We start from the raw sequence: 26,856 nt of genomic DNA on the forward strand, positions 1-26,856 counted from the left end.
TTAGCCTTACAGAAAATTTGTTTTTAAAAAAATCGCAGTCTGCTAAATCAGCATGAATGTGATTTATGTGTCCTTCATTAGAAGAATGATTTGAGAACAGTTCCATATGCAGTGGACATCAATGTAAAGAATAATTTCAATTTACTCCTCAGGATTTTAAATGATACTTTTTTTTACTTGGAAAATAGACTCATGTCTACTGAAAGTACTGGGTTCATAAGATGTGAACTCTGTGAAATTACTCCTCCAATTTCCGTTTGAAATGATTGACTCTGAAGCAAAGTAGATTTCAAGCGAAGTTACCAGAGAGAGCTGCAGTAATGACCAAATCCAAAGCTTAATGAGATGAATGAGGAACATATTTTCTGTTTGCTTCAGTAATAAATTATCATAAAAATGTGGCTAATGGTGTTTTTTGGCAGACTGAAATACTTCTGCTAAATGCTGTCTTTTCCCACAGAAGTGGGTTGGCAGCAGTTTTGAATGCAAAAGAGTGGCATATTCCACTCCGAACTCCCAAGCAGGATGATTACTGCTGTACCAATAACAGCCAAACCTGGAGTTCAAGTCTTTCAATTTGCTATCTTGACTTACTTCCGTGAGGATGTGAATGAGGTCATGTTTGGAAATGCTGAAGATGCAGGTATTTGAAATAAGTGATAGTCTAATTTCCCTCAATAAAACAGTAACCCAGTAAGAAATTTTTCATCCCTCCATGATTTTACTATGCCATTTTTCCCACTTAAGCTAAATTTTGTAACAGTAAGGTGTGTCTGTGCGTTCTGTGGGTTTCCATGTGGGTGGTGACGGACAGTCTTGTGGGCAAGAAGAAGAAATGTCATAGTTTTAATTTAAGATCTTTCATTTCCTCATCCTCCTGTTTGAGCTTTTGAGGTAAGGAAACGGGAAAGTCACAGCTAGTAAAATGGCTTGAAGATACCTGTACCAACACAGTATTCACATCTTGACTGCAGAGAAGGTATTCATATTTCAGCTCCTTTGCTTGCCCTTTATTACATGAGAGAAAACCACTGATTTCCCAACGATATGGTACAAACAGTCCGAAGTGGAAAATACCTTCAAAATAGGTTAGACGGGTTGCAGTGACAATAATGACTTGCACAGAAGAACTTGTTCAGTAACACCTCGAGATAAGTACATGAATTTAACTATTAATTGAACTGCATCTTGATACATCGTGTCTGTTTACCTGTCTAGCTGAGAAATTCTTGCATGAGGGCAGCCACAACAGTACTGTCCACCCTACAAGCCAAATTTGGACGGCTGGGGAATGCTCTTTGAGTCTGTCAGGGTGTCCCAGTTTGCCATGAGCACACACTGTGTTACATCAGGCATCTGGAAATCCCTGGTCACTTTTTACCTGGCTATTTATTTGTGGGATTCCATGCTGCTGTATTTGTGGGCTTTACAGAGGGTTCGTTGTATATGTCATTCTTCAGTGTGACGGGTTTTATTCATCCTGGTTAGAACTGTGTATTGAAGAACTAGGTCAAGCCCCTGCAGTGGGAATTACCCACCAGTTTACTTGTAAAAAAAATTCTACTGTTGATTTTGTTTCAGTCACACCATACCTTTTTATTTATATACATATTTTCCAAATTGTTTAGCCAGGTAATGTCTGTTATAGATGAGTCTTTTTAAAGTAGGAAGTTTTATCATTATAAAAGCTTGCATATTCAAATGATAAGAAAATGTCCTATTCTTACATTACCACAAGGTGCTCCTGCATACCTAATTTAGGCTTTGTCTCTGTCTTTGCTTGACTCATCTCACTAAAGCACATGTGCTTTCTCCCTCTCTAGTAGCTTCTATTGCATAAAAATTGAGGTCATATGTTTGCTGGAATTGATAGTGAGGAAAAAAATGAATGAGGAAATTTATGTATAGAGCACAAAAAAAGTCTATAAAGGTCTATAATGGGATAATATGGTCAATAATGGAATATTTTTAGTGCTTTAATCAGAGCACTCTTCTTGTTGTTAACATTTGTATTGTATTTCTGATATACATTTCTGATTATACTTATTTGTCTAATATTTGTTAAATATGCTTTGGCATTGGCGATAAGCTTGCGGAGGAAGTAATGCAAGTAACAACCTTAAGCAACTTCATTCTTCAGTTTCAGCTAGGTTTTTTTTGTCGGTGGTCTTTTTCTTCGCTTATTTTAATTCACCACCAGGTCACCATAAATGTTTTGCTTTTGTTTGAAGACTGTTCTTAGGCAGTTACTCTGAGCTATTAAGTTTATCAATGACATCTCCACCATATCTCTGTTTGTCATGATGTATCAGGGAATCTGTTGTGGTTTTGTACCCACATGGCCACATCACAGGATTTTAGCCTTTCTGTAATAAGTGGCTTCCGATTAAGCAGCTAATACACTTTAAATCAATAGCTTATGGAGCTTAGAACATCTTAAGTAGCTGAACTGTTACTTGATATTTCTATCACTTCCAAATACATTTTTCTTCTACCATCTCAATTTTAAAAATTCTTATTAACTTTTATCTCCTGATACTTGCAAAAATTAACTGTTAAGTATTAAAATGTTAATTCCTACCAGATATTTTCAGTGAGATGTTCTTTTGAAAGCTCACTTATTCTACTGTGGCATTTTTTAAACCTCTCAATATTTATATTCCATCGACTAAAGATTAGTCTTAAGTGTTTGACAATATTTTATTTAAGTATCTGTGACCATATGCTTTATAGAAAGGTTTCTGATTCTTTATCTAGCTTCAGAACCCACATGTTTTCCCTTGCCAACACTTTCTTTTACAGTTTACCCCTTATAAAGGAGTTTACAAGTTTTCATTCTTAATTTTCAATATCTTGTACAACCCTCTTGTGTCTGCCTGTGCATTGTTTCATCCCTTTTCATAGGCATCCTCAATCATTGCAATACATTTTGTAAGCTTCAGATGCACCTGAGCCCATCTCCATTCACTGACTATTTTTTCCCTAAGCTGCATGGTAATATTTGAGACATATAACTCCAAAGAACTTGCCTGGTCCGTGACAGGTACAAACCTTGAGGCCTGAATACATTATTTTAGTTCACTTCTCCATGAAGTACATGGAAAGGCACCACCCTCCAACCTCGGAGGTGATCTGGCAGAGTCAGGAAAAACCTGTGCATGTTAAGCCATGTGTAAACATTCATTATATTTTACTGCCAGACTGATGCCACAGAATAGGTTGTTCTTATATCTCACTTTGCCTCGTGCTGGTCCTACGACTCTTTTCACTCATCGCCATACCTATCCTCTTGCTGATGGTAGAGTATTAGGGTGACACATAATGAATCATTTTAATTGTTTTGGATGTTGTTTACCTGGAGAGAGCATACGTGTAAAATAGATTGCCTTCTGGCACAAACATTTTCAATGCAACTGACAGCATATTGCGTGAGACCACATGTATATATTAAGTCTCTGTTCTGCCCCTGGGTGTGTGTGGTGGTGAGCTTCTTTAGTGTGATCTGCTACCTGATGTGCCTTCAGTGATTTGACAGAGTGGAGAACCTAATGAGATCTGCAGAAGTTAAATAGGGATAAGACCTAAGTCGATACTTGGGTCTACCTTCCCACAATTAGGTACTTCTTTTCTGTGCTAAACTGTTACGTTCCTTGTGAAGTTTTACAAGAGTTTAACAGGGGATGTTTAATTTGTCCCTTTAGAGAGATTTTACTGTCGAAAAGTTTTCTTTTTCATTCTTCCTGCAGGTTTCTTCTTCAGCTGTTTTTCCAGGATCTTGTTCAGTGAACACTAAACAGGGATAGCATTGCTAAGTCATTACTGCTGCCAAGTTATTATAGCTTTAGGGCTGTGTTAGTTAACATGGCCCATATTGTCCTATCACTTTTTAAACCGAAGATCCCACTGAAGCTATTGTGAACTTTTACCTCAGTTTCAATGTCAGGATGTGGCTCCTTGTACGGGGTAGTCCTCCCTGCCTAGTTACCAATTGTAAGCTGCTCTCCTCCCTTTCCTCGAAGATAAACCTCCTTATCTGGTTCCTTTTTCTTGACAATAATGTTGTAGAGAGAAGAAAAAGAATAAAAGTAGTTCTAGGACAAAAATGTTGGCTATTAATTATCATTATTTTGCAGTTACATTCTTGTGTAATTCTTGTCCCCTTGGAGCCTTATTGTAGAGATATGTGAGGCTAAATATTTCCTCCTCCATAGAACAGACGTTGCAGGTTTCCATCTCATTCCCCTGTGAAAAGTTGTCACTAGAAATGAAATATTAACAAAACTCCACCTCATCCTGAATTCCCAGGATTTCTTTACAAAAGTAGAATATTGCCAACAGTTGAAAATCTGCAGAGAATGCTGTCTGTCCAAGTTACCATGAGGAAAAAGAAGAGAACGTTTACAGAGTTCAGTCACATACTGCATTATTGATTTCTGTGATATAAACTGCATAACTGCACTGTAATCAACTTACTGTGATCTATTTGCTATGCGCTACATTGTTATGTGTTTTCTAGTTTTATAAACATTTGGGAAAGATGAAAATTGTGTGCATTAGTTGTGTAAAAGATCCTAAAACTTACCTTGTTTACGTTACAAACTAAAGTGAAAGGAGAAGTATGCTATAATGAAATAGTGTCTGAAGTACTCTTCCAGCTTTAATGATTGAAAATAAAGAAACAATAGGAATAGAAAAACTCTTGAAATTACTACTTTTATTTAAAATTGAAGTCAGACTTCATTCTAATCAACTTAAAATATCAGTGGAATATATATGAGTTAACAGCTGTGGCTTGCCCGCTTACTTTCTCAAGTCTATCATGGGATTAGAGATCATCAGACAACTTTTAAAGTTCATTTCTGGAAATCTGGACACTTTTTAAAAGCATGATTCATAAGTGGTCTTCATTTACTCTTATTGGGGCAATTAATATACATAATTGACTCTAAATAAGGAGTTCAGAATTTGACCCGAAATATAACTCAAGATGAAAAAATACCTGTGTCTGAGCAATTTAAATGGTTAAGAATTTAATGTTTTACTATTTCAACCTCTAAACATAAGTTTCAAACAAACTATACATATGTTCTTTATTTTTGTGATACTCTAAGTATATGTAGTATTATATTAAAGACTTTTTTAAATTATACAAAGTAGAACTGTTCAGTGCTCTTTGCTGATTACATCATTACTAATCAGTGCTCTTTGCTGATTACATCAAAACTCATTTCATATTTCTTGTTGCTGTAATGAAATGTTGCTATAATGGAATTTGGATAGTTTGCTCAAAGTAGTTTTTTTAAAAAATTGTGTTCCAAGGTGGCTTATAAAGCAAGAGGTGACTATTATTTGAAGGCTTTATGAATATATAATCAGATATAACATGAAAGCCCCAGCGCCTCTGAAATAGTCTGTGATTCTGAATGCAAAGGCAAATCCCTGCACTGAATTCATGAGGAAGGCTCAGGAAGTTGAGGGTATATTCAAGACACCGAAAGTTCCTGTGCCTGATCAGGGGAGAGGGTGAGAGAGAAGTGGCTCTGAAGGGTTTTGAGACGCCAAACCAGGGACACAGAGGGAACTCCACTGGGATGGTTCATACAATACAGTGAGCATAAGGCCTTCTGCTATATTTAGTCCCCTTTCCCTCTCCTCCCTTCCTTTCCCCTCCCCTTTCAGTGGCTATATTTGAATTTTACTTGTAGAGTAAGTTCCCATTCATTCAATTAAACTTTTGGGTTTTTTTCCTTGTGTCATCTATACTTCACAAGATAAATCACTTTTCATACAAAACTGCAGTTAAATATAACTGTGCTTAAGTAGTGCTGACTTACCTCTTCATTTCCAGATGATTCAGCCTTTATAGGAATAGGAATGATTAATATTCATTGTCTGCATTTTTTTTCCTTGCACACAAATATAACATTTTCCTAAAAGTAGCTATTAAGAATAACATATTTTTATTAATAGAAATAAATGCTTTGCCTTGACATTTAGCTCTTTGGCTTAGTCTTATTTCTGTAGAATAATAGAGGTTGAAAATAAACTGAATATTATATTTGTTTAATGTTTGTGTTTTCAGGGCTTGCCAGGGCTGGAGGGTCCCCAAGGTCCACCTGGCAAAGAAGGTCAAAGAGTGAGTAAACTCAGTGAACAACTGGTGAAGTTGCTAACTGACTTTGATGTGTGAATTCTTTCTAAGCAGTAATAAAAAAAGGAAAGGTAGCAGCTGAGTATGAAGCATGCTGATGACAAACTGAACTTTGACATTTGAGGTTTCTTTTCAGTTGAAAGAGATTTAACAATTTCAGCAATTGAAAATGTTTTAATAACTGGCAGCACAGATGTAGATTTTGTTATTCGTGCAACATGTTTCTGCTGTAATTTTAAGTAAAAGAATATGAAACTTGCTCATAAATTTTCATTTTATTGTGGGGGTAGCCTGTACCTTACTACCACTAGGATATATATAATAATGTTAATTTAGGGTCATTATCTGGAAAATTAACAGAAGATGGTATTAGTGACACAGATTTTGTTGTAGATGCCGTTACGCAAGAGCCTAACATATCTATACAAAGGAGAGAAATACAGTAAAGGATGCAGGGAGAGATTATCGGAGAGATGAAGTAAACATTTGGTTGTTCAGCTTTTTAATATAGTGAAGTAACTGACTGACTGGTTTCTGTGTCAAGTTTTTGTTTTCCCTGACTTACTGAGTTTAGTAGTTCAGTAGAACAGATACCAAATGCTTATGATTGTGGTATTGCAAGAAATAATTCCATATTGAGATTTATCATCTAGTCTGCTCCTGAAAATTTGGGAGGCTCTTCAGACTCAACCACTTCAATATTTTTATGAAATAAATTATATCCAGTTTATGGTTTGAAGCTGGGACTCTCAATAATTCTTAGTTTGTTTAGGCTTCTTGATATTTAGTGTCTCAGTTAAATTATCTGAAGTGGAAGGATTTAGTATCCCTCGTCACTGATCTTAGTCAACCACAGTGAATTATTAAAGGCCAGTTCAATAGTTCCAGTAATAATTAGTAATAGTACTAATAGTAAGAGAAGACCAGCTCTTGAACAAAATGAGTGATAGTGTCTAGGTCCCTAAGCTGTGTTTTATACTGTTTTTTAAGTTATAAAAACAGTGCTAAATTTCATATAAGTTGAATGTGAAAATTTGAAAGCTGAAGTTATTTAACTTTCACAGTAAGAATTGAGAACTCGTTCTGAAAAACGAGTAAGGAATTCAGTGTAGTAAGGAAGAATCAAAAGTTACCTGGAGATTATGCTATTAAAACAAATTTAATAGCATAATAACATGCTATTAGGGATTTCATAAATATTATGACTCTTACTGTTATGCAGTTAAATATCCAGGGTACTGAAAAACTATGGAGATACAGTTTTAGCATATTTTGGAGTGGTTTTCTATGGAGTATTGATCTGCAGAAATACACGTTTTATTAGTTCTCCTTTAGGAACAGTTACAGATGTGGGTGTATTTTAGAGACATCACTCTCTCAACTTCTTAATTATCTAAAGGAAAGATGCAGTTAACACACTGTATTATATATGATGGTAGATAAATGAATTTGGAAATAACTTTTGTTTTCCATTTTGCAGTGAGAACTAAGAGTTTGATACATTCATCGTGGACATTTCCTATTTGCACGCAAAATTGAATTGCTGCCTCACTCCAAAATTTATAAAAAGCAGAACACTCTTTGTATTATAATCTCAGCCATGCACACAGTTGTCTTGAGCCGAACAATGAGAACAGCAGACTGTAGAGCCTCAGCATCTGTCTTTATCTTTCTGCCAGTGAGATGCTGACAATACTCTTTCTGCTGGCCACATCCACCCAAGTATTAATAACATAGTTTGCAATCTTAATTCAGCTCCCATGTGCATTTGCATTTCCAATACATTTAATTACCCAATAACATACTGTTTGTAACAAGATCTCTGTTCTGCTTAATGACAAACAGGGCAGTGAACATCTAACAGCTATTAAATATTCTCTTTTTATATAATTATAGATGCCATGTTCCTCTGTTCTGCTTCCAGCAGATCCTCCGAATCTTTCACGTTATATGAAGTTATTGGTTTTATTGTGGGCTGTAATTCAATATTAAATTATAATATTGAATGATGTATGTAACTGAGATTTACCGGAATTATAACATATTAGGAAAAAAACCTACTTCAGAGCATTTCAAAATATCTGTTCCATTTGGATGCCATGCTTTGAGAACCTGATTTTTTTTAAAACTTTCCATTCGAATTGTACTTGTTACATTTCAAGTTTTAACTCCCACTTACCTAAGCAGCATTTTTAAATGTTCAACTTTTGAAAATTAGCATTAGATTAATAAGGAGTTGAGATGAGAATCATTAAGGAAGTTCAAGAACTCTCAACACACATCAAAGCAAGATAAAGAAACTGAGGGAAAATAGTAATAATGCTGGTATTGTCAAAAACTCAAAGAAATGTGTGGAAGGCTTATGTTAGAACTGGTGACTTTGGTAAGCGACAGTACAAATTGAGAAAGGGAAGTAAAAAAGCCATGCCAGTGGGTTTCTTCCTTATTTGAGCTGGCCTGAGCCTTGCATTTTCATTTTCGGAGTGGTTTAAGTGGGCATTTATTAATATTAGAACTACTAAGAAATACCAAATGTGGGATCCTGTCCCAGAGTAGGCACTCATCTCCCTTTGTTTGCTATAGAGGGAACTAGGACAAATGTGCTCCTATTAGCAGGAATAGGTTTGGGTAGTAGTATTTCTTTCAATTCACAGGAATAAACTGCATCAAAAACTACATAGTAATAAGACATATAATAATTATTATGGAAGTAGGGTAACTACAATTATATATCATTATGTAGTCATAATAAACATAAAGATTAACTGAATTTTAGATTTTTAGTTCAAAGTTATGCCAACCTTAATATACTTATTGACATATATATGAAATTGTCTTACAAGCACAAATTTATAATGCAAGTGAATTAGATGATTACTGCAGGTTATTTATTTCAAGAGCAAAGGGGGATCAATACATTATTTCAAATAAAGTGGTAACAGCTTTTGTCTAGTGGGTACAGTGTAGATAGACTTAGATGGTATCACTTGATCCAACACGTGCTTATAAAATTAATAAATATGTCATTTTCTGTGGCTTGGTGATCAGATGTGTGACCACTATAGGATTGTGCTGGGATATAATCTTGCTCCCACGTCAAAGAACAGGTTAGGTTCTTTCATGTTTGAGCAACGATACGCAAATAAGTCAGCCATCGAACTTAATGTCAGAAAGTGTGTGAAACATCTCCTGTCAGAGTTGGTCTCCCTGAATGCTTTCCAGATATCCCAAATTATGAAAGAGTTTGCGGAAAACAGCATATGGTAAGTGTGATATGTTTACAGAAATGTGCTGTAGGGACATCATTCAGAATGAGAGAGGCAAAACCCTGTAAACTCTTTGATTAGATCTGTGCAGCATTAAAGAATCCTGTATCAGGATGCATGTTCTGATTTTTGGCTTTACTTAAGAGAAATTCCAAACTCACTAAAGATTTGATGTAGTGCAGTCATGGAGAAGAACTAGTGCAATGATAAATAAGAAGTGGATTCTTATGCATATTGCTTCTTTCATACTGGTGTTAGTAGCAAAATGCGTAAGTATTTCTTTTCTGAATAAACAAACACATTATTAGTCTAGCATTTAGCAAGTGTATTTGTTATGTTTATGCAAGTAAACATGATAGTTCCCATTCTTTCTCCACTTACTGTGACACCTGTTCCTCTCTTCTCCATTGTTATGTGTTCTCATTCTGCATGCAGCTGGCTTATGCCAGAGAAGAGAGCAACCTTCATGAGGAAGAGGTAGTACAAATAATGATCTTCAGACGTAGAGAGATTGTTTCCTCTGCAGAGCAATAAAAAAAGGAGGAAGAGTTGTGAGGTCAGGTGAAGCAATTGGCTTTGTTTACTACTGTCTTTCTGTATCTACTCAAAAGATACTGCTTAGCATTTGTTGTAGCTCTACCAAAAAAAAAAAAAAAAAAAGGATACTCAGTGATTCATTATACATCTTTATTTAAGATGTTAGAAGAGGAAAATAATGGTTATGGTAGAAGATGTAGTAGGTATGTGATCCAGCCATATCCAGAGACCATACAGTGAACTCTCTTTCTGATTCTTCAACCAACCTGAGACACATAGGATATTGATTTAAATGGTTTTTTTGTTGTGACAATCTCTTGAGTGAACTTAGTTAAATTTTGTATGAGTACATACTGCCCTTATGTTTCTCCTGTTGTCATGGTACCCGCTTCTACTTGTGTGCTAGCCAGCATTGTGCTTTCCTTTGGCTGCAAACAGTCATCAAGCCTTCGCTGTTCTTACAAAAAGACCAGTATTTCTCTTTGCTCTGCCACAGGTGCCTAGTATGATTTCTTAGTTTTGTTATCTTTAACAAAGTGTTTTACGTTAAACGTGAGGCCTTGCTAAGTGAGAGCCACTGCTTTTCATTCTGGTTCCTGAGAGAAGTGGGCCAGCAGACACAGCTACTCATCCCCTTTTCCTCATTCCCACATGACAAATGCTGCGTTATTCTGTATTACTTTCATACATAGTTTTTAGCGCCTGTTAGCTTCAGGCATTCAGAGCAATGTGTTACTGCTGCAGCAACTTGATACTATTATGCCAGTGCTCAGAATGACATCAGGAGCTTCAGGAGGTAATTAGATGTTACTCAGAAAAGTCCCTGGTCCAGTATTACTGATCAATAGAAAATAGAAGGATTGGGTGCTAAGCTAGCATTGTGTGGCGTGTAAACCACAGCGGAACACTATGCCATCTTTTGTGAGTTATGCAGGACTTTATTATTATTCTCAATATCCCTGTGCTTTAGTTAAGTGTATCTTTCACAGAAGTACAGTTTCCACTTGAAAGACACCAACAATTGAGACTTCATAAGTCTCCATTATATTTTTGTTCCAGTTTTTGTCAATCCCACGTTTCAAAATGTGCTTTTTATTTCGCACTTGGGCGTATAGCTTAAGCCTCCAGCAACTGGATTTTTTTTTAATGTCTGCTTTACGTTAAAGAGATATTTAGAGTTTTTTCTCTGTAATGACATCACCATTCCTACTATTTTTTTTTTTGAGAAAAATCAACTAAAGTCCTTCATCTCACCGTGTAAAGAATTTTCTAAAGTCTTCAAATAATTTTGCTGTACTTTCTTAAAAATTTCTGTTACTTATGAAGTGCATGGAGTTTTCCAGACTCTGCCCTTATTATGTGAAATGCAAGGAAGTGAAGTTTGTATTTCTGAAGTATAATTCCAATAGTTTTGGAAATTAAGCCAGTTTTTTACCAGGGATTTTCCCTGAACTTGATTAATGTTTTATAAATCTTATTTTTTATGAAAATGATTTAATTTTTTGACATAATATTTTTATTAATTCCAAAAATTCTCTTCATGCAGAGCATCAAACCCACTTTGTTAGATAGCTATACTGTGACATCTATAAATGGTCATTTTTCAATCTGGGTTAGCCTACGGAACAGCCAGGCTCAGCACACAGCTAACACACACAGCAGTTTGTGCAGCATTTTCTGGTTCTTTGAGGCTTTCTTCATGCCTTCTTGACCTTCTGGGCACTTTTTCCTGGGATTTGGGCACTTCTGGGGAAACTTCTGAGGAAACTGAGGGTGCCTGTTGCTGTCAGACGAGGTAGCTCTAGCACCTTCTTACCAACCCCATCACCTGTTCTTGATGGAAGGGTATCTGCAGCCTTTGCTCCAGCTGACCCCTGGTTAGGGTTGAGCACTCTTTTAGCCCATGCCAGGAAGAGGACTATGTAGCAGTCAGCTGTTGCAGCAGTTCGTGCAGCCATAAGAGAAGCGGGCAAGAGATGTGCAGCACTGTGCACAGCAGTTTGTACAGAAAGAGACAAAGAAGAAGCCAGCAAACTTTGTCTGACCAGCGTATGCATCCTGAAATATGATAGTCACAGGACCTGAAGTAGGCACGCTGCTCAAGTAACTGTTTGCTGTTGGACTCTTACACTCAGGTAGCTTCATGTGCAGAGGCAACTGGCTGATGTCATTGTAAGGCAGCTCTTGATTATCTTTGAGTGGTCACAGTGACAAGGAGAGCTTCCTGAAGAGTGCAAGAGAGCAAATATCACTTCTGTCTTCAAGACTGAAGATCAGAGGAACTACAGACCAATCACCCTCACTTCACTCCCTGAGAATGCGATGCAGGAAATCCTCCTGGAAACAGTTGCCTATCACATGAAGGACAAGAAGATGATTGGGATAGTCTACATGGATTTATGAAGGGGAAATCATGCTTGACCAACTACCTTGCCTTCAGCAATGAGGTGACTAGCTTGGTGGATGAGAGACGAGTAGTGGATGTTGTTGACCTCAACTTTAACAAAGGCTTTGACACTATCTATCATAACTTCATCTTATCAGTTCTATAGACAAACTGACAAAGTACAGGTTAGATAAGTAGACCGTGAAGTGGATTGAAAACCAGTTGAAAATCTGGACCTGGAGGGCTGCAAACAGTGGCACAAAGTCCAGTTGGACACACGTCACTAGTGGTATACCCCAGGGCTCAATACTGGAGTCGGGCATCTTCATTAAAGAGCTGGACAATAGACCAAGAACCTAGCAGAGAACTGGGGCAAGAGGAAGCACATTAAGTTCAACAAGGAGAAGATGAAACCCGGCATCTAAGGAGCAGTAACCCTAGGCTTCAGTATACACTGCAAGCAAACTGTCTGAGAAGAAACTTTGTGAAAAGAACCTTCTGGACAGCAAGCAGACCATGAGTCAGCAACGCATCCTAGTGGCAAAAAAAAAGGCCAACAGTATCCTTGGCTGCATTTGGAAGAGCATTGCCAGCAGATCAGGAGTAGATATCCTTCTCCTTTGCATGGCTCTGGTGAGACCACATCAAGAAGGATATGGATTTACTGAAGTGAGCCTAGAACAAAGCCATAGAGCAAATTAAAGGGACTAGAGCATCTTTCATAAAAGGAGAGGCTGAGAGAGCTAGTATTCCTCAATCTTGAGAAAAGAAGTCTTAAGGGGCATCTTATCAGTGTGTATAAATACCTGGTGTGAGGGAACAAAGAAGAGGGAGCCAGACTTCCCTTGGTAGTAGCAGTGACAGGACAAGACACAATTGGCTCGAACTAAAAAATAGGAAATTCCATCTGAACACAAGAAAACAATTTTTTTATCGGTCAAATACTGATACAGGTTGCCCTGAGAGAGATTGTGGAGTCTTCATCTGTGGAGCTATTCAAAAGTCAAGTAGACACAGCCCTGGACAGCTGATCCTACTTGAGGAGGGGGATTGTGCTAGATGATCTCAGGAGGTCCCATCCAACCCAGAGAGTTCTGTAGTTTTTATTTAAATAGCTCTAGCTAGTTCTCAGCATAACAGCCAACAACTTCTTTTTTTATGGATTAATAGGATTTTTTTAAACCTTTCATGTGCATCTAAACAGACTGATTCTCCATCTTGGTGGTTTCCCTGGCTTCTGTAACGATTTCAGGTCAAATGTTTACAAATCTTTCCATGGTACCACAGCCATGTTCTTAAATCTGTATCTCTTACAGAGTTGCAGGTGTCTTGCAGTAAATATTTTTGAACCTACTTCGTAATTTCTAATTCTTGTGTTTATAATACCAAATACTTCACTTAAGAGGAGGTTATTTTAGCATTATCTTAGTAATAAATTAAACACCTCAACATTGAGAGTCCTTTGGATTGACATATACTTCATTTCAGCATTGATTTCACTAAAATTATGTGTTTGGAGAGACTTCATGAAATTGCAACATTTTCCTTGTATGAATAATCAGTTTAATCTGTGAGATTACAAGTTTTTCTAAGGAAGCACAAATAAAATTATTAAGACACAGTGAAAAATCTTCCTAAAATAAATGGGGAGGAAGCTGTTAGCTTTTCTTAAAATAATTTAGTGTGACATTAAAATTCATTTAAATTCAGGTTGCATTTATCTGGTTTATAGAATTTAAATATTTCTTTGACATAATTTGTTTTCTAGTTCAGTGAGTAAATGTTGTACTCAACCAATTGTAAAACAAGCTTTACAGGGCAATGATAATTACTACATAGTAGGTCAGGCTCCTGGCAGAGAGCAAACAGTATTTTTCACAGCTAAAGCTCTGGAGTTTTGGAATCTCTTTTAATCTTCTCAGTCCTCCTGGACTTTGATGTAAGTCATTTTTAAATGTGTAAATCTCCAGTCTGTCTTTAAGTTGAGGTGCTCCAAGTTCCTTCACTTAGGTGTTTAATGGACTTAAAATGGTTAATGTAATAGAGAGAGATAGTTTCTAGTTTTCCTACCAGAATATTTCTACCTTAAAAGCAAAGTAAATAACCAGTAAGGCAGGATACAGCTTGAAAAAACAAAGAATATTTTCCCACTTCGGCATTTAAAAACAGGATGGAAGAGGTTGTAATTTACAGTTTTAGAGACAATTAGAAAATAGGTTTATCATTTTTTAGATTTCTTTGTTATTTTCCATTGAAGAAATTAAAATCTAACTTTTAATGGAATGTCAGAAATTATTCCATTTACAATTTTCAGGCTCCCTTCTGAACAGTCCATTATTGATATTTCTTTTAACATCTCTTAGCAAAAGGCATAGTAACATGAGAGAATAGGAAATTATTTCTAATAATTAAAAATATTCATTATAAAAATAAAAAAAATCAATTATAAAAATATGTAAATGTCATTGAAAAATATTTCTACAAGTGATTTTTTTTTTTTATTCAAAATACACTTGTGATACACTTGAAAAATTGTGATGATTTTGTGCAGAGACTTGACAAAATTGGTTGTGGCTTTTCACTTCTTGGCACTGCTATGCCTGTTTAAGGGGGGTTTTATGTTTGTTAAACAGATGTGAATGGTATTATATAGTCTGGCTCGGTGCTATCTCTTAGCACTTTATTATTACAGTAGTGAAGAAAATAGAGGTTATTGGAAATCATTCCTAAAGCTAGAAAGCCAAGGTTCAGTGCAGGAATGCTTCTGCATTAGCGTAGAGCTCCCTAGTGACTTATCTTCCAGCACAGGGTATTAGGGTCTGTATGCTCTATTCTTCTGTGAGACTTATTACTATGAAAGGGTTTAGTGGGATATGAGGTACAAGCTTTCACTGGTTTTGTGACACCGGCTTAATTTCTTGTCTTCTGGCCTGATTTCCTGTGAGTTTATTCAGGTGTAACATTTAATACAGAGGTTAATTTGTAATACACTGGTTACCATAATACATCCTCAAGGACAAGGATAATAGGATTGAAGAAGGACTTGTACATTCAAGTCGTAATGCTGAATTACTAAATCTAAAAAGGTTTTATTGACTGCAAGAGGGATTTTCAGTTTAGAAAAAAAAATATATAGAACACAGCCCTCTTTAAATATTAGCAACTTTTTGACTAAATGCATGAAGAATATTATTCTATATTGGAGGTGCTGGTCGATGAGAAGCTCGACATGAGCCGTCAATGTGCGCTCACAGCCCAGGCGGCCAACCGTGTCCTGGGCTGCATCAAAAGCAGCGTGGCCAGCAGGGTAGGAGAAGGGATTCTGCCCCTCTATTCCTCTCTTGTGAGACCTCATCTAGAGTATCGTGTCCAGTTCTGGAATCTTCAACATAAGAAGGATATGGAGCTGTTGGAATGTGTCCAGAGGAGGGCTACAAAGATGATTGGAGGGCTGGAGCACCTTCCATACAAAGACAGGCTGAGAGAGTTGGGGTTGTTCAGCCTGGAGAAGAGAAAGTTCAGAGGAGATCTTACAGCGACCTTCCAGTACCTGAAGGGGCTGCAGGAAAGCTGGAGAGGGGTTATTCATAAAGGCTTGTGGGGATAGGATGAGGGGGAACAGGTATAAACTGGAGAGGGGCAGATTTAGACTGGACATTAGGAAGAATTTCTTCACCATGGAAGTGGTGAGGCACTGGCACAGGTTGCCTAGGAAGGTTGTGGCTGCCCCATCCCTGGAGGTGTTCAAGACCAGGTTGGATGGGCCTTGGGCAGCCTGATCTAGTGGGATGTCCCTGCCCACAGCAGGGGTGTTGGAACTAGATGATCTTTAAGGTCCCTACCAATCCTAACTATTCTATGATTCTATTTGTATTGAGCATTTATCATAAATGTGTAATTTTCACTTTGTAAACTGTCAGTTGATTGGGATCCTGGAGAACGTTTTCCTGTCCCACAGGTGATTGGTAAATGCCCACTGTTGAGTAACTGTGCTGGATGGGTGATTGCACTGATTTTTGTAATTAGTTCTAATCTTCTGTTTCCAATTAGCTCTTTAACTGGTTTTCTTACTGATACTGCCATGTGATGTCTGCTTTCATTCCCCTAAAATGGCAGCCTAGCAAGATTTTTCTGGTTTAGCAATGGAGTAGAGGATGGTCACCAGCTCTGGACTGGGCTGGGATTCCCCTGGTTCGATCTGCTCAAAGCTCTGCAAGCTCCAGGTGAGCCACCAGGAGCACCAGGTTGTGGCTACAGACAGAGAGGGAAAGCTAGGAGGTTCAAATGGACTTGGTATACCAGCTTTGAGGACTGAGACAAAGGAAAGCCTATACCCTGGGTTGGCACGGGCACTGGGAATTGTCTGGCTGCTTGGTCACAGCTTTGGGCATCTGGAGAAACAGTCTCTTAACTGTGCAGAGCTCCACTCACATGGCTGCATAGAGTGCTCGAGGGGCTGGTGGGGTGTCATGGGTTGGGCACCCTGAGACAAGGGTCTTTACTTTCTGCCTGCCTTCTGCTTTGACTATATCTGTCCCTTTGTCAGTCTTGTTTTGAGGATTATTCAAGAGAATCTTAATTTAGCTTGGCAAATGAGTTATGTAAGCTTCATTAATCTTGCATAATAACTACAGTAGTTAAGACTTTAAAGCCCAGCTTCCTGCTTTCTCTAGAACTGGTTCCTGTTTTGAAATGTGGTGGTGTGTTTCAGGAACTGCTAATTAGTGGTTTCCCTTGAACATTCACATGGATTTATTCTAAGGACTTTTCCATTTGTCCTGAAGTGTGGTTCTTTACATTATTAATTCCATAAATCACGTCAGCGTTCCTACATAACTCTGCTCAGTTTTATCTTAAAATAATCTGCATTGTATTTTTAGCCCTTAGGATTAACGATCTTGCTCTTCTATAGTTAGAGATCTATGAATAGATGCATGCAACATGATAGAGCAAGGGGTTACCATGTAGATTTTAAGTTCTTGCATTGTGTGTTGGACCTGCAGCTCTGCCCGGGGGCAGCAGTCCCAACCAGAGCACAAGCTTATAGAAGGATGCCCAGAGCCTCTCTTCTGAGCAGCTTTCCATCTAATGTAAGGCAAAGTTTGTCCAGTAATTTTGATAAACCAAAATAGTAAAGGAAGAGAGAAATAAAGAGTATGGTTGACCACGTACTTCAGCTACGTACTCAGCTATGGTTTGCTGACACATATAATTTCTCATTTATATTATTTTTAATATTTTATCTTTTTTGCCCCTGACCAAGCAGGTTTTTTTGAATGTATGTATCACAGCTGAAGTTTGTCCCGTGGAGAAGAGGAATGTAGTTGACTGTCCAACTAAGTTGAGGACAGGCATTTCATGAGTCAGGGGGGACAGGATACAGTATCAGTAACATTTAGACAACTTCTTATCACGTTGATTGCCAACAAAAATACATGCAGCACAAAGGAAATAACCAGCTACTGCCTTGGTTTTCTTATCTTCATTCTAAGCAGCATTAGGCAACTTCTTGACACCACTTATCTTTTTTAAGTTAGTGTAGGTGGTATTGCATTTTTTTATTTAGTTATTTAAAGGAAGCGCGTGATGCCTAGAACATTAATGTATATTTTGAGTGGTTTTATAACCTTAGTATTTGCTTAGTGAACTCAACTGAATAAAGGTACTGGGCCTCCTGTGCCACCTGCCTGCCCATGCACAGTGGTACAGCAGCGAGCACAGGTCTCACAGGGCTGCCAAGACTGCCAAGACCTCCTTCTGAGCAGGAAATGGGAACTGTGGCTCTCAGCTAAGCCCATTCTACAAACCAGAGAGGGCAAAGAGATGTTTTTCATGCCTGCTTTCTTGCCAAAAGGAAGCCTCAGAATCAAACTGTAAATATTTAGTCATAGTCTAGCTCATGGTCTGCTCAAGGCAAGGCCATAATGGGCTTATCAAAAATATTCTTCTAATTGTTTTAATTATCCTAAAGAAAAACATAAACTATTTTTCTCTACTCGCATTCTTACTGTACTAGGTACTTACTGTTTCTTGTATACTGATACTGAGAAGTCATGGAGAAGCAGAAGTGTTGGCAAGTAGAATGAGCTGTGGGTATCCTTGATGTTTAAATATCTGTATCTGAAAGGCATTGCTGAAAGGTAGAAGCCTTTTACCTATTTCTGTGTTAAAATGAAAATATCAGACAGTTTAGAAGGGTGCTTGTAGGGAAAAAAAAGGGGACTTCTGTTTCTCTAGAAAAAGCTGATACTTCATATCGGTCTGTGTGATTGTTTTGCAGGTTTTTTGTACATACGACTCATAGTATAATGACAAATAATATAATGATTGGATAAAAAGTAGGGCAAGTTTTTCTTCTGTGTTTCACTGGGTAAGTGTTCCTGTAAGTGATAAATGACAGTGAAAGATAAGTACTCCCAATTTTTATTTTTTGATAACTGATTTTTCAGAAAGTTTCTCAAGTTTTGACTTCTCAGTATGTCATAAATCACGTTAGCTCATCTTTTAGGTAGAGATAAAATTGCCTTCCCAACATATTCCCCGTTTTCCTCTGTAATTAACACCTCGTTCACAGTTGTGCCTGCCAGTCAAAGCCCTGCCTTCTTCCCCTTGACACTTCCTTGATACTTTGTTTAGACTGCTGTGATTTTAAGTGTCATCCTCAGGATACTTTAAATAAGTCCAAACAGGAAAAGGAAGGTGCTTCAAGAAGTCAACAGTATAGATCGTTATAACTCAGAGGAACTATTTTAAAAGTATGAAGCAGTTTATATTTGTTTATCACTTACATCATTACCTCTCAATCTGGTTTTCATACTTTCTAAGGCAAGTTTACTGTTTTTCATAAAAGTCTGGAAACATTAGTTGCCATCTCTATTTCTGAAGTGGAGATTAGTCCACAAGTCTAGATATAAATAACAACAGCTCCCCTTTTCTTGCCCATGTGTTTCTTTCCTGGTGCTGTGCCCTCTATCAGAGCAGGCAAACTACTTGGTTGCCCAGTGAACTGAATCAAAGAATTGATCAAAGTTAAAAACAGCTCTTTTTTTTTCTTTTTTTTTTTTTTTTTGTGGTCTATCCTTTGTCTGGATGAATTCCCAGCTCTCTCTCATCTCAGGGCTGCATGGACAGTGTTCCAGCACAGAAAAGGACATGCTGGGGAGTGAGTGGTTAAGAGCGGTATAGCCTTGGACCCTGTAGGCAAATAGTACTGTATTTTGGTTCTGAAAATTCACCCTGAGCTGCCCCAGTTACAGCCCTGCACGTGCGAGTACTGTTGGGATTAAACAGCTCAGCACATAACATATGTCTCAGCTAGTTAAGACCCAGGAATCTGGCACTCCAAATATGCTGAGGCTTCGTGGGGTTTTTTTTTTTTCACACTGCCCTTAAAACACACTGACTGATCAAGAACCTTCTTAAAACCGTGGTGGCAGTGTGCATATTACATGGCACAGCCTAGTGGGTAAAACACAACCCCTGTTTGGTTCTTTCTTCAGCTTGAAGGGCTCCAAATCCCTCCCTCTTCTTCTCGAGAGAGCCTTTGACCTCTAGGCTGGAGGTTACCCTATTAATCTGCAGGGTGTGAGGAGGAGAGATTTTCCACCCTTATTGTCACCATCTTTTTTCTCCTCAGCATAGATCAAGATTAATGAGAGGCAGAGCATAAGAGTGGTTTTCTGAGATCAGGACTCTCACCTGTAAAGAGTGAAGCTGAGATTTCACTTGCTATTCCTTACATTACTTCTGCAGTTTTTGTGAGATCATCATTTAATAAGATGCTGAAGCAGGCTTAGAAGTAGGAACCATAGCTTATGTGTTACCTCTGAGCTGTTAGCAAGCACTGTAATTTTTTAACTTCTTAAGCCAGGTTTTCACCAGGGTATCCCCCTCGTGCTTTTTGTTAATTTACAAGGGAAAAATTCAGTCTTCATGGATATACTACTTCTTTTTTTCTGCATTCGCACCTAGATATTAGTTGTTCTTAGTTGTTGTTTCTAAAAAATATGGATCAGATTTCAGATTGGCAATAAAGATGCAAATTACTGTAAATTACTTCCATTTTTTTTGTTATCTTCCTTAAAAAAGCGTATCTGAAAACAGCAGTTGTTCAATTGAACTCTGCACTAAAAATTTTTTATAGTTACATGTGCATGTTTTTTAGAATTCAAGTGGAAAGTCTCCTGGTTAACTTAAATAGACTTTTATGGATTTTAAGTTTTAATGCAAATGTTTTTGCATGTGCTTGTATACACAGATAGTAGTAATTGCACAATGAAGGTGAATTGTGTTTGCAAATAAATCTCTTAGCTTTTCTGCTTGTTATCACATCCTGGAGGAGTATGTGTGTCAATTGGGTTATATTGCACATATTTACGTACTGTGCAAGTCAAGGTGCATCTCAGTTTAACATCCCAAGCTCTGATATTTTCAGATAAAATAACATTTCTTTACAGTTCATCAGCATACTCTGTGAGTATCCCTAGCAATGTACACTCAGATTTGAGACAGAGCTTTAAAACGTGACAGTAAATGTTACAGTGATGCAAATAATTATTAAAAGCAAACTTAAAAGTACGGAAATTAGGTAGTTTTCAGTGACTGATATAGAGTATTCATTTTGGATAGGTTTTGAAGTTTTTGCTAATAAACAAGGCAGTAAATATGTTCTTAAACAAAGTTCTTATTCCTAATCAGTCACTAGCCATAGCATGTCTGTTCTATTTTGTTTCCAGGGAAGAAGAGGGAAACCAGGCCTCCCAGGAAAACCAGGGCCACCAGGACCTCCTGTGAGTAACTAATGAGGGGAATGGGAAATTTTCACTGTATCCTGGAACTTTGTTAGCATTTTTATAGTAGGTTACCTGATCGTAATTGTAGTTGAAAACAATTGATCTGTGTGTACTCTGCTGCATCAAACAGCTCCTATTGCTCACCTTCTGATACAGCAGACATGAAAGGATCGAGTCCATAAACACAAGAGAGTGCACAGGAGGGAAAGAAAAAGATGCAGACTTCAGAGGGAGAAGCAGAAATTGTCTGGCATTTCAAAGAAAGATTGGCCACATATGCTAAATGTGAATACTGTGCATTCATTCACTCTGCAAAATGCGTGATGCTCTGTAGAAGATGGGATAATTTCTGTCTCGGAGGGGTAATTTGAAAGATGAAGGACTGTGTGAAGCATGTGCCAACTGCCTGAATGGTGGGGAGGATTATACCCAGCACTGGAATGAGCACTCAGCTGTAGTTCAAATGAGTTTACTGAAGAATTAAAAAGATTAAGAAATACATGGCTCTATGAAAGGATTTGTAATATGAGGAACTAAAAGGTTTAGCTTAGATCTAAGACATTTGGGATTTTTTTTTTTAATTTTTTTTTTTTTTTGAGATACATCCATGCCTGACTTCAAATTTGAAATAATGTGTATAAGCCTAGAATGAACACAGCCCTCCTTTGGTAGAAGAAGGCTTTTTCATATTTGTAAAATTCCCTATATTTTGTATTATAAAAATTCTGTCGTGCACAAATATAATACAGCTATTTGCCTGTAGGCTAAGAAAACTTCTACTGCTTTACATTCTTAACATCAAGCAAGGATTTCATAATTCCTTTCTGTTTATTTGAAATAGGTAGAGGCTAGTAGTTTGTGCGTCAGAACATTTGATTCGTATGCTTCAACCTTACTGCAAGGGAAAACTCATCATACTTGTAGAAAAGAGAAGAATGTACTTCTGCATGAAGTACAATAACTAAAATGAAATACATATCATTTACACTCATCTAAAACCAAAACTGCATAAATTTTATAAATATTTTTCCTTGCAAGATGTGCTTGGAAAGAGGAGTTGATGATGGGGTTTATTGATCCTGCATGAAACTGAATACTTAATTCCTCTCTCCCTCTCTTCTCTCCCATGTATAGTTATATCAAGACAAATGCCAAAATAACCTTTAAAAGAAAAAGAAAGCAAACCGTGGTAGAGGTCAATGTTAGATGTAACTTACTTAGCTTTTTCTGAGCCAATAAAAAGCTGTTTCACCATTACAGATTTCTGCCATCATAGATTTGCTGGCGGATCAGGCTTGTGAAGATGTATGATACTTGACAGACATACCAGAAATCTGGAGTGGAAGCTAAATTATACTTTTGTTACACAGACCTATTTCAGATTTCTTACAGCAAATGGAAAGCTCAACTTTGTCCGCGTGGAATCTGTATGAGTAGTTCTGCATGGGTACTGTAGCCTAGTGCTACGTATCAAAAAAGCATTTCTCAAGCAGTTATGGCTTTCTTTATTGGTTAAAAGTACTTGTTTCTGACATAACTGTCTTGGTCCTGTCCTCGCTTTAGGTACGGCTACACAAGCATCTTGTGTTCCTTTTCCAAGAATAAGAATATAACCCATAGAAAAAGCATACTCTAAAAGCAGTAATGCCTGATAATGTACGTTGACAGTAACCTCATGTTTAAAGTGCCACAGTGTGTACGTACCAAAACCACTTTAATATGATCCATTGTTTCTCCTCTCTTTTTCAATGCTCAAACCATGTGAAATTTTGCTACACTGTGCTTCCATTTACCCCTTCTCTTCTAGTAGTGAGTACTGGCAGCTTCCTCAGGCACATGGTTATGTCGTTAGCCTTTACTTTGGCCTTTCCAAAGTGTAACAGAACTATCATACCTGCAGGGTGGTTGGTGAGATAGGTTTGGCTTATACAGGGTACAAAATGCTTAAGAGATTGACAGAATGTGGGAAAATTAGACTCTCCAGAAATTTCAGGTTTGGTGTTCGGTTGATGTTTTGGAAGAATGTGAAATTTACATTTGAGGAAAAGAAGATTCAGTCGTTAATTGTTACGGTAGCTACAGTACACGCTGTGTGTCTGAAATTAATACAGTTACTTAATTTATTTATCAGTTTATGTCATGATGTTAAGTACTTAATTTAGATATTAGGAGAACAGCCAGGTGTTCAGTAACAACCGAAAAAAACTGTGAGAAGGAAAGCTCTGCCTCCTTGAGGAAAAGTCAGTGAATAGGATACAATACTCAGGGGATTTGGTATAAAGCACAGTCCTAAAAACCTGTGCGTAGGGAGGGATTCTGAGACCACATTCTGAGCTGTCAAAAGGGCAATCAAATGAACACTACTAGGTGATGTGAGTTTCAGTATATGGAAATTATAAATTTTTACCACCTTGTGGCGTGGCAGTATTTAAGATTTTCATTATATACCTGTCTCTAATCTGACTTTTCTAACCCTTTTAATACCTCATCTTTCCCCCCCCAAGGTAATTTTTTCAATTTTTTCAATCCCCCAAGGGATTTTTTTCAGTAAGATTTTTGTTTATAGTGAGTTTCTAGTCCCTTAACATCATCTGCACATCCTTAGTTAAAAAATTGTATCGGTATCAGAAATTCAGATCTATTGCCAAGTGATGCTGAAATTACTCAGTTAAAGTGAGACTCGCTATGCAGCTTCCTCCAGGTATTCTTTATTTTGTGTCATTTTTCCCTTTGGAGCAAATCCTGTCGCAAAAGGCAAGGAGACAATGAGGATTTTTATTGATGGGTTATAAGAACTATTTCTTTAAGCGTGCCTGAGTGATGATCATCCTGTGAGTATTTTATTTAAGGTTTATTAAATATTATAGACTGTAAAAGTCTTATGTTATTCCCTTCTGGTTCAGAATTCATGCTTTTCGTCCTTGCTGTTGTTGTCTTTGAGTGCTGTTGTGTTATTTCAATACTGGAGAGCTGAGATGTTAGCTCACACTTCTCTCACTCCAGCGGGTAACAATTTACGCTGAAAACAAGGAATCCACACAAGTTAAGTAGAACAGCAGCTCCCTCTAGTGCTTTTTTATCCTTTCATCCCTTTTTATCTTTTCATCCCTTCAAGAGTCTGGTGAGCAGTTTAAAGTTTCTGTTAATTATGCTGTTCATTTGAATCTCAGAAGCATTCTGGATATTAGGATTGTGAAATCAGAATAATCACATGGATTTCATACATTTTCTTGCTTGCATTTTCTTCTAAAGTCTTTAGAAAGAGATGTTGTCTCTTTCAAATGCTGTTATCCTGTTTGCGTGGCTGTTCACTAAAATGGAAACGCTGATTTATTGATACAAAAAGAAATACTGTTGTTGTAGGATTCCATGAGGTTGTAAGTATGGTATTTTGATCTGACCGAACAACTGCTACCTGCTTGGTTTTGTGTGGAATTCTAACAGAAGATCATTTATTTTCCTCTTTATACTGCTTAGAAAATAGCTGCATGATCTCTGGTGCTGTTTTATATGTTATGGTCATTTGTGGGATGTTTTGGGGTTGAGGTTTGTTTTGTTTTCTTTGTTTGTTCTTTATGTTTACTTTTACTCAAATCAGCAGCTGGATATTTCTATTCACAAAGAAGGCTAGCAGACAGAAAAAGGAATTTTACTGGTTCCTCCACTGAGTGTTAAATTTATCTTTTCTGTCCCAGTTCTCTCTGTCTCTGCCGGAACTGTTATAACTGGAAGAATTGCATTTCTCAATAGTTTGCATTTTAGTGCGGCATCAGATTGTTTTTAAGATAAAAAACAAAGTGCCAAGCTAGAGTTGAGCTACAGACAACCACCAGCATAAGAGTGGGTTTTGGGCTGAGTCTGAGTATGACCTCTGCCCAGTGTTGCACTTGGGCAGAAGGGAAGTGCTATCAGCACTGGTTTTTAAAGGTAGGAAACATGGGGGCTGCCTGATCTGGCCAAGTGCTGTCTTGTCCAAGAAGCTGTCTGTGGCAGAGCAGGAAAAAAAACTTTGGGTCTGTTAAATCACATGCTAGTGAATTGTAATCACAATTGTTCATTCTTTTAAACCTGCTATTTTCTACCAACTTGCCCAAAGTTACTGCAGCCAGTATTGATTTATTAGACAGTTGCTATAGTTCTTGATGCTCATCATTCAGTTCATCATTTACCTTCACAGGGGGCTGAACTTCATAACTTTTGTCTTCACAATTCTTCCTTGGAAGTTTAGCTTTATGTTACTCCTTAAAGTCTCAAATTAAAATAGGGCTTCATTTTTTTTGTTTGTTTGTGTTGCATGTGAAGCAGTGGAAAAGTTCACAGGCTACTTGAATTTCTTCATTTATTCCATACACTTTTGGTCTTTTGTTACTCAATGTGTATGTCAGTGCCACCAAACTAGTTATCTTAAATAGCAGCAGTTTGCCTTGGAAATCTCATTTCCTCTGCCTCAGGAAATACTGTCATTCGTCTACTAATATTTTGAAAGTGAATGAATGTTATCAGTTAATTACAATAAACAGAAAATTAAAGCAATGATAAGTGAAAATTGACAGTAGCGTTTCTGGTGTTCCTGGACTTTCAACTGCTTCTTAGAAGAATATTGGAAATGCTTACATGGCAGGATGGGAATGGCTGGCAAGAGTCGATCATATTGTTTGTTTCTATGTGTTAAATCTGTATAAAAATGAAATTTATTTCATGTATTTTATTGTGGCTGACATCATGCCTTCATCTTTCTTTCCATTTTCTCTTTGGAATAGTTATACAATGTCGCACATCTACACTAACAACTCCTGTGGGTTTTTTACATTGCAGTAACCTGAAAAAACAGTTTTCTACTTTAATGGGCAGTCTGGAATAGATGGATAAAGTGATTACACTGAGTCACTTGCAGTGCTGTGTTCTCTGAAATGGCCTGTGCTTGAGATGCAACCAGTGCCATTTACTTTACGTTTTACTGCATGGACTGTGAGACTGGGTAGACTTTTTCAGCAGTCTCATCTTTACAGAAACACAGATGAGCTATAGAAGTTAAAGGAGAAAAATGTATTCTAAACTCAAGTAATCTCACAGTTTGGAGCTATTTCCTCTTAAGCACCTGTGTTTCTATTCCTGCCTTGTCTATAAAAATAACATCTGAAACATGTTTGTGATTTTGGAAAACAATCAGGACACATTTTCAGTCCTTTTCTTATTCATGCAGTTATACTCTCTGTGTGCTTCAGTTCTCTCAATTACACAACTTGGTATTAAAAAAGAAAAAGGAAACCCCGCTCAAGTGAGCTTTCCACTGGTTTTTGGAAAGCAGCAAGTCTGAAAAACATCCAAAGTGGCAGATGTGCAAAGTTCTCCTTCAACAGCTAGAAACTGTCTGTACAATAATTCTTCAGCTCCTGTTAGTTTTAATCGCTTCTCCACTTCCAAACCAATACTACTGGTTCTTTTTCTTTTTGATGGTAGATACTTCAGAGAGTATATTATGCAGCTATAGTAGTGGAGAGAAACAGCATGGAAAGGAAGAAAGAGCCTAGAGTCTAGGAAGACACCATTGAATAAAAGTGTTTTCCAATGTTGTACACTCGTTTCAATCATATAATTTTGGAAAGAATGATGGAAAGATAAAATTATTAAATTTATATTGATTTTTTGAAAATGGAAGGACTAAAACAGAGATTTGATTTACCTCTAGTAATACAAAGGCTGTAGCATAGTCAACAACACAAC

At 37.3% G+C, this 26,856-nt stretch overlaps 1 protein-coding gene across 1 annotated transcript in view; it reads left to right on the forward strand.

The window, feature by feature from the left end:
- Nucleotides 1–26,856, forward strand: part of COL19A1 (collagen type XIX alpha 1 chain) — a 203,633-nt gene that overhangs the window by 111,620 nt on the left and 65,157 nt on the right. Inside the window, exons 15-16 of the mRNA XM_054062421.1 lie at nucleotides 6,083–6,136; nucleotides 21,076–21,129. Coding sequence (XP_053918396.1) covers nucleotides 6,083–6,136; nucleotides 21,076–21,129 — 108 coding nt within the window. The remainder of the gene's footprint in view (nucleotides 1–6,082; nucleotides 6,137–21,075; nucleotides 21,130–26,856) is intronic.

Source organism: Cuculus canorus, chromosome 3 (genome assembly GCF_017976375.1).
Source record: "Cuculus canorus isolate bCucCan1 chromosome 3, bCucCan1.pri, whole genome shotgun sequence".
NCBI lineage: Eukaryota > Metazoa > Chordata > Aves > Cuculiformes > Cuculidae > Cuculus > Cuculus canorus.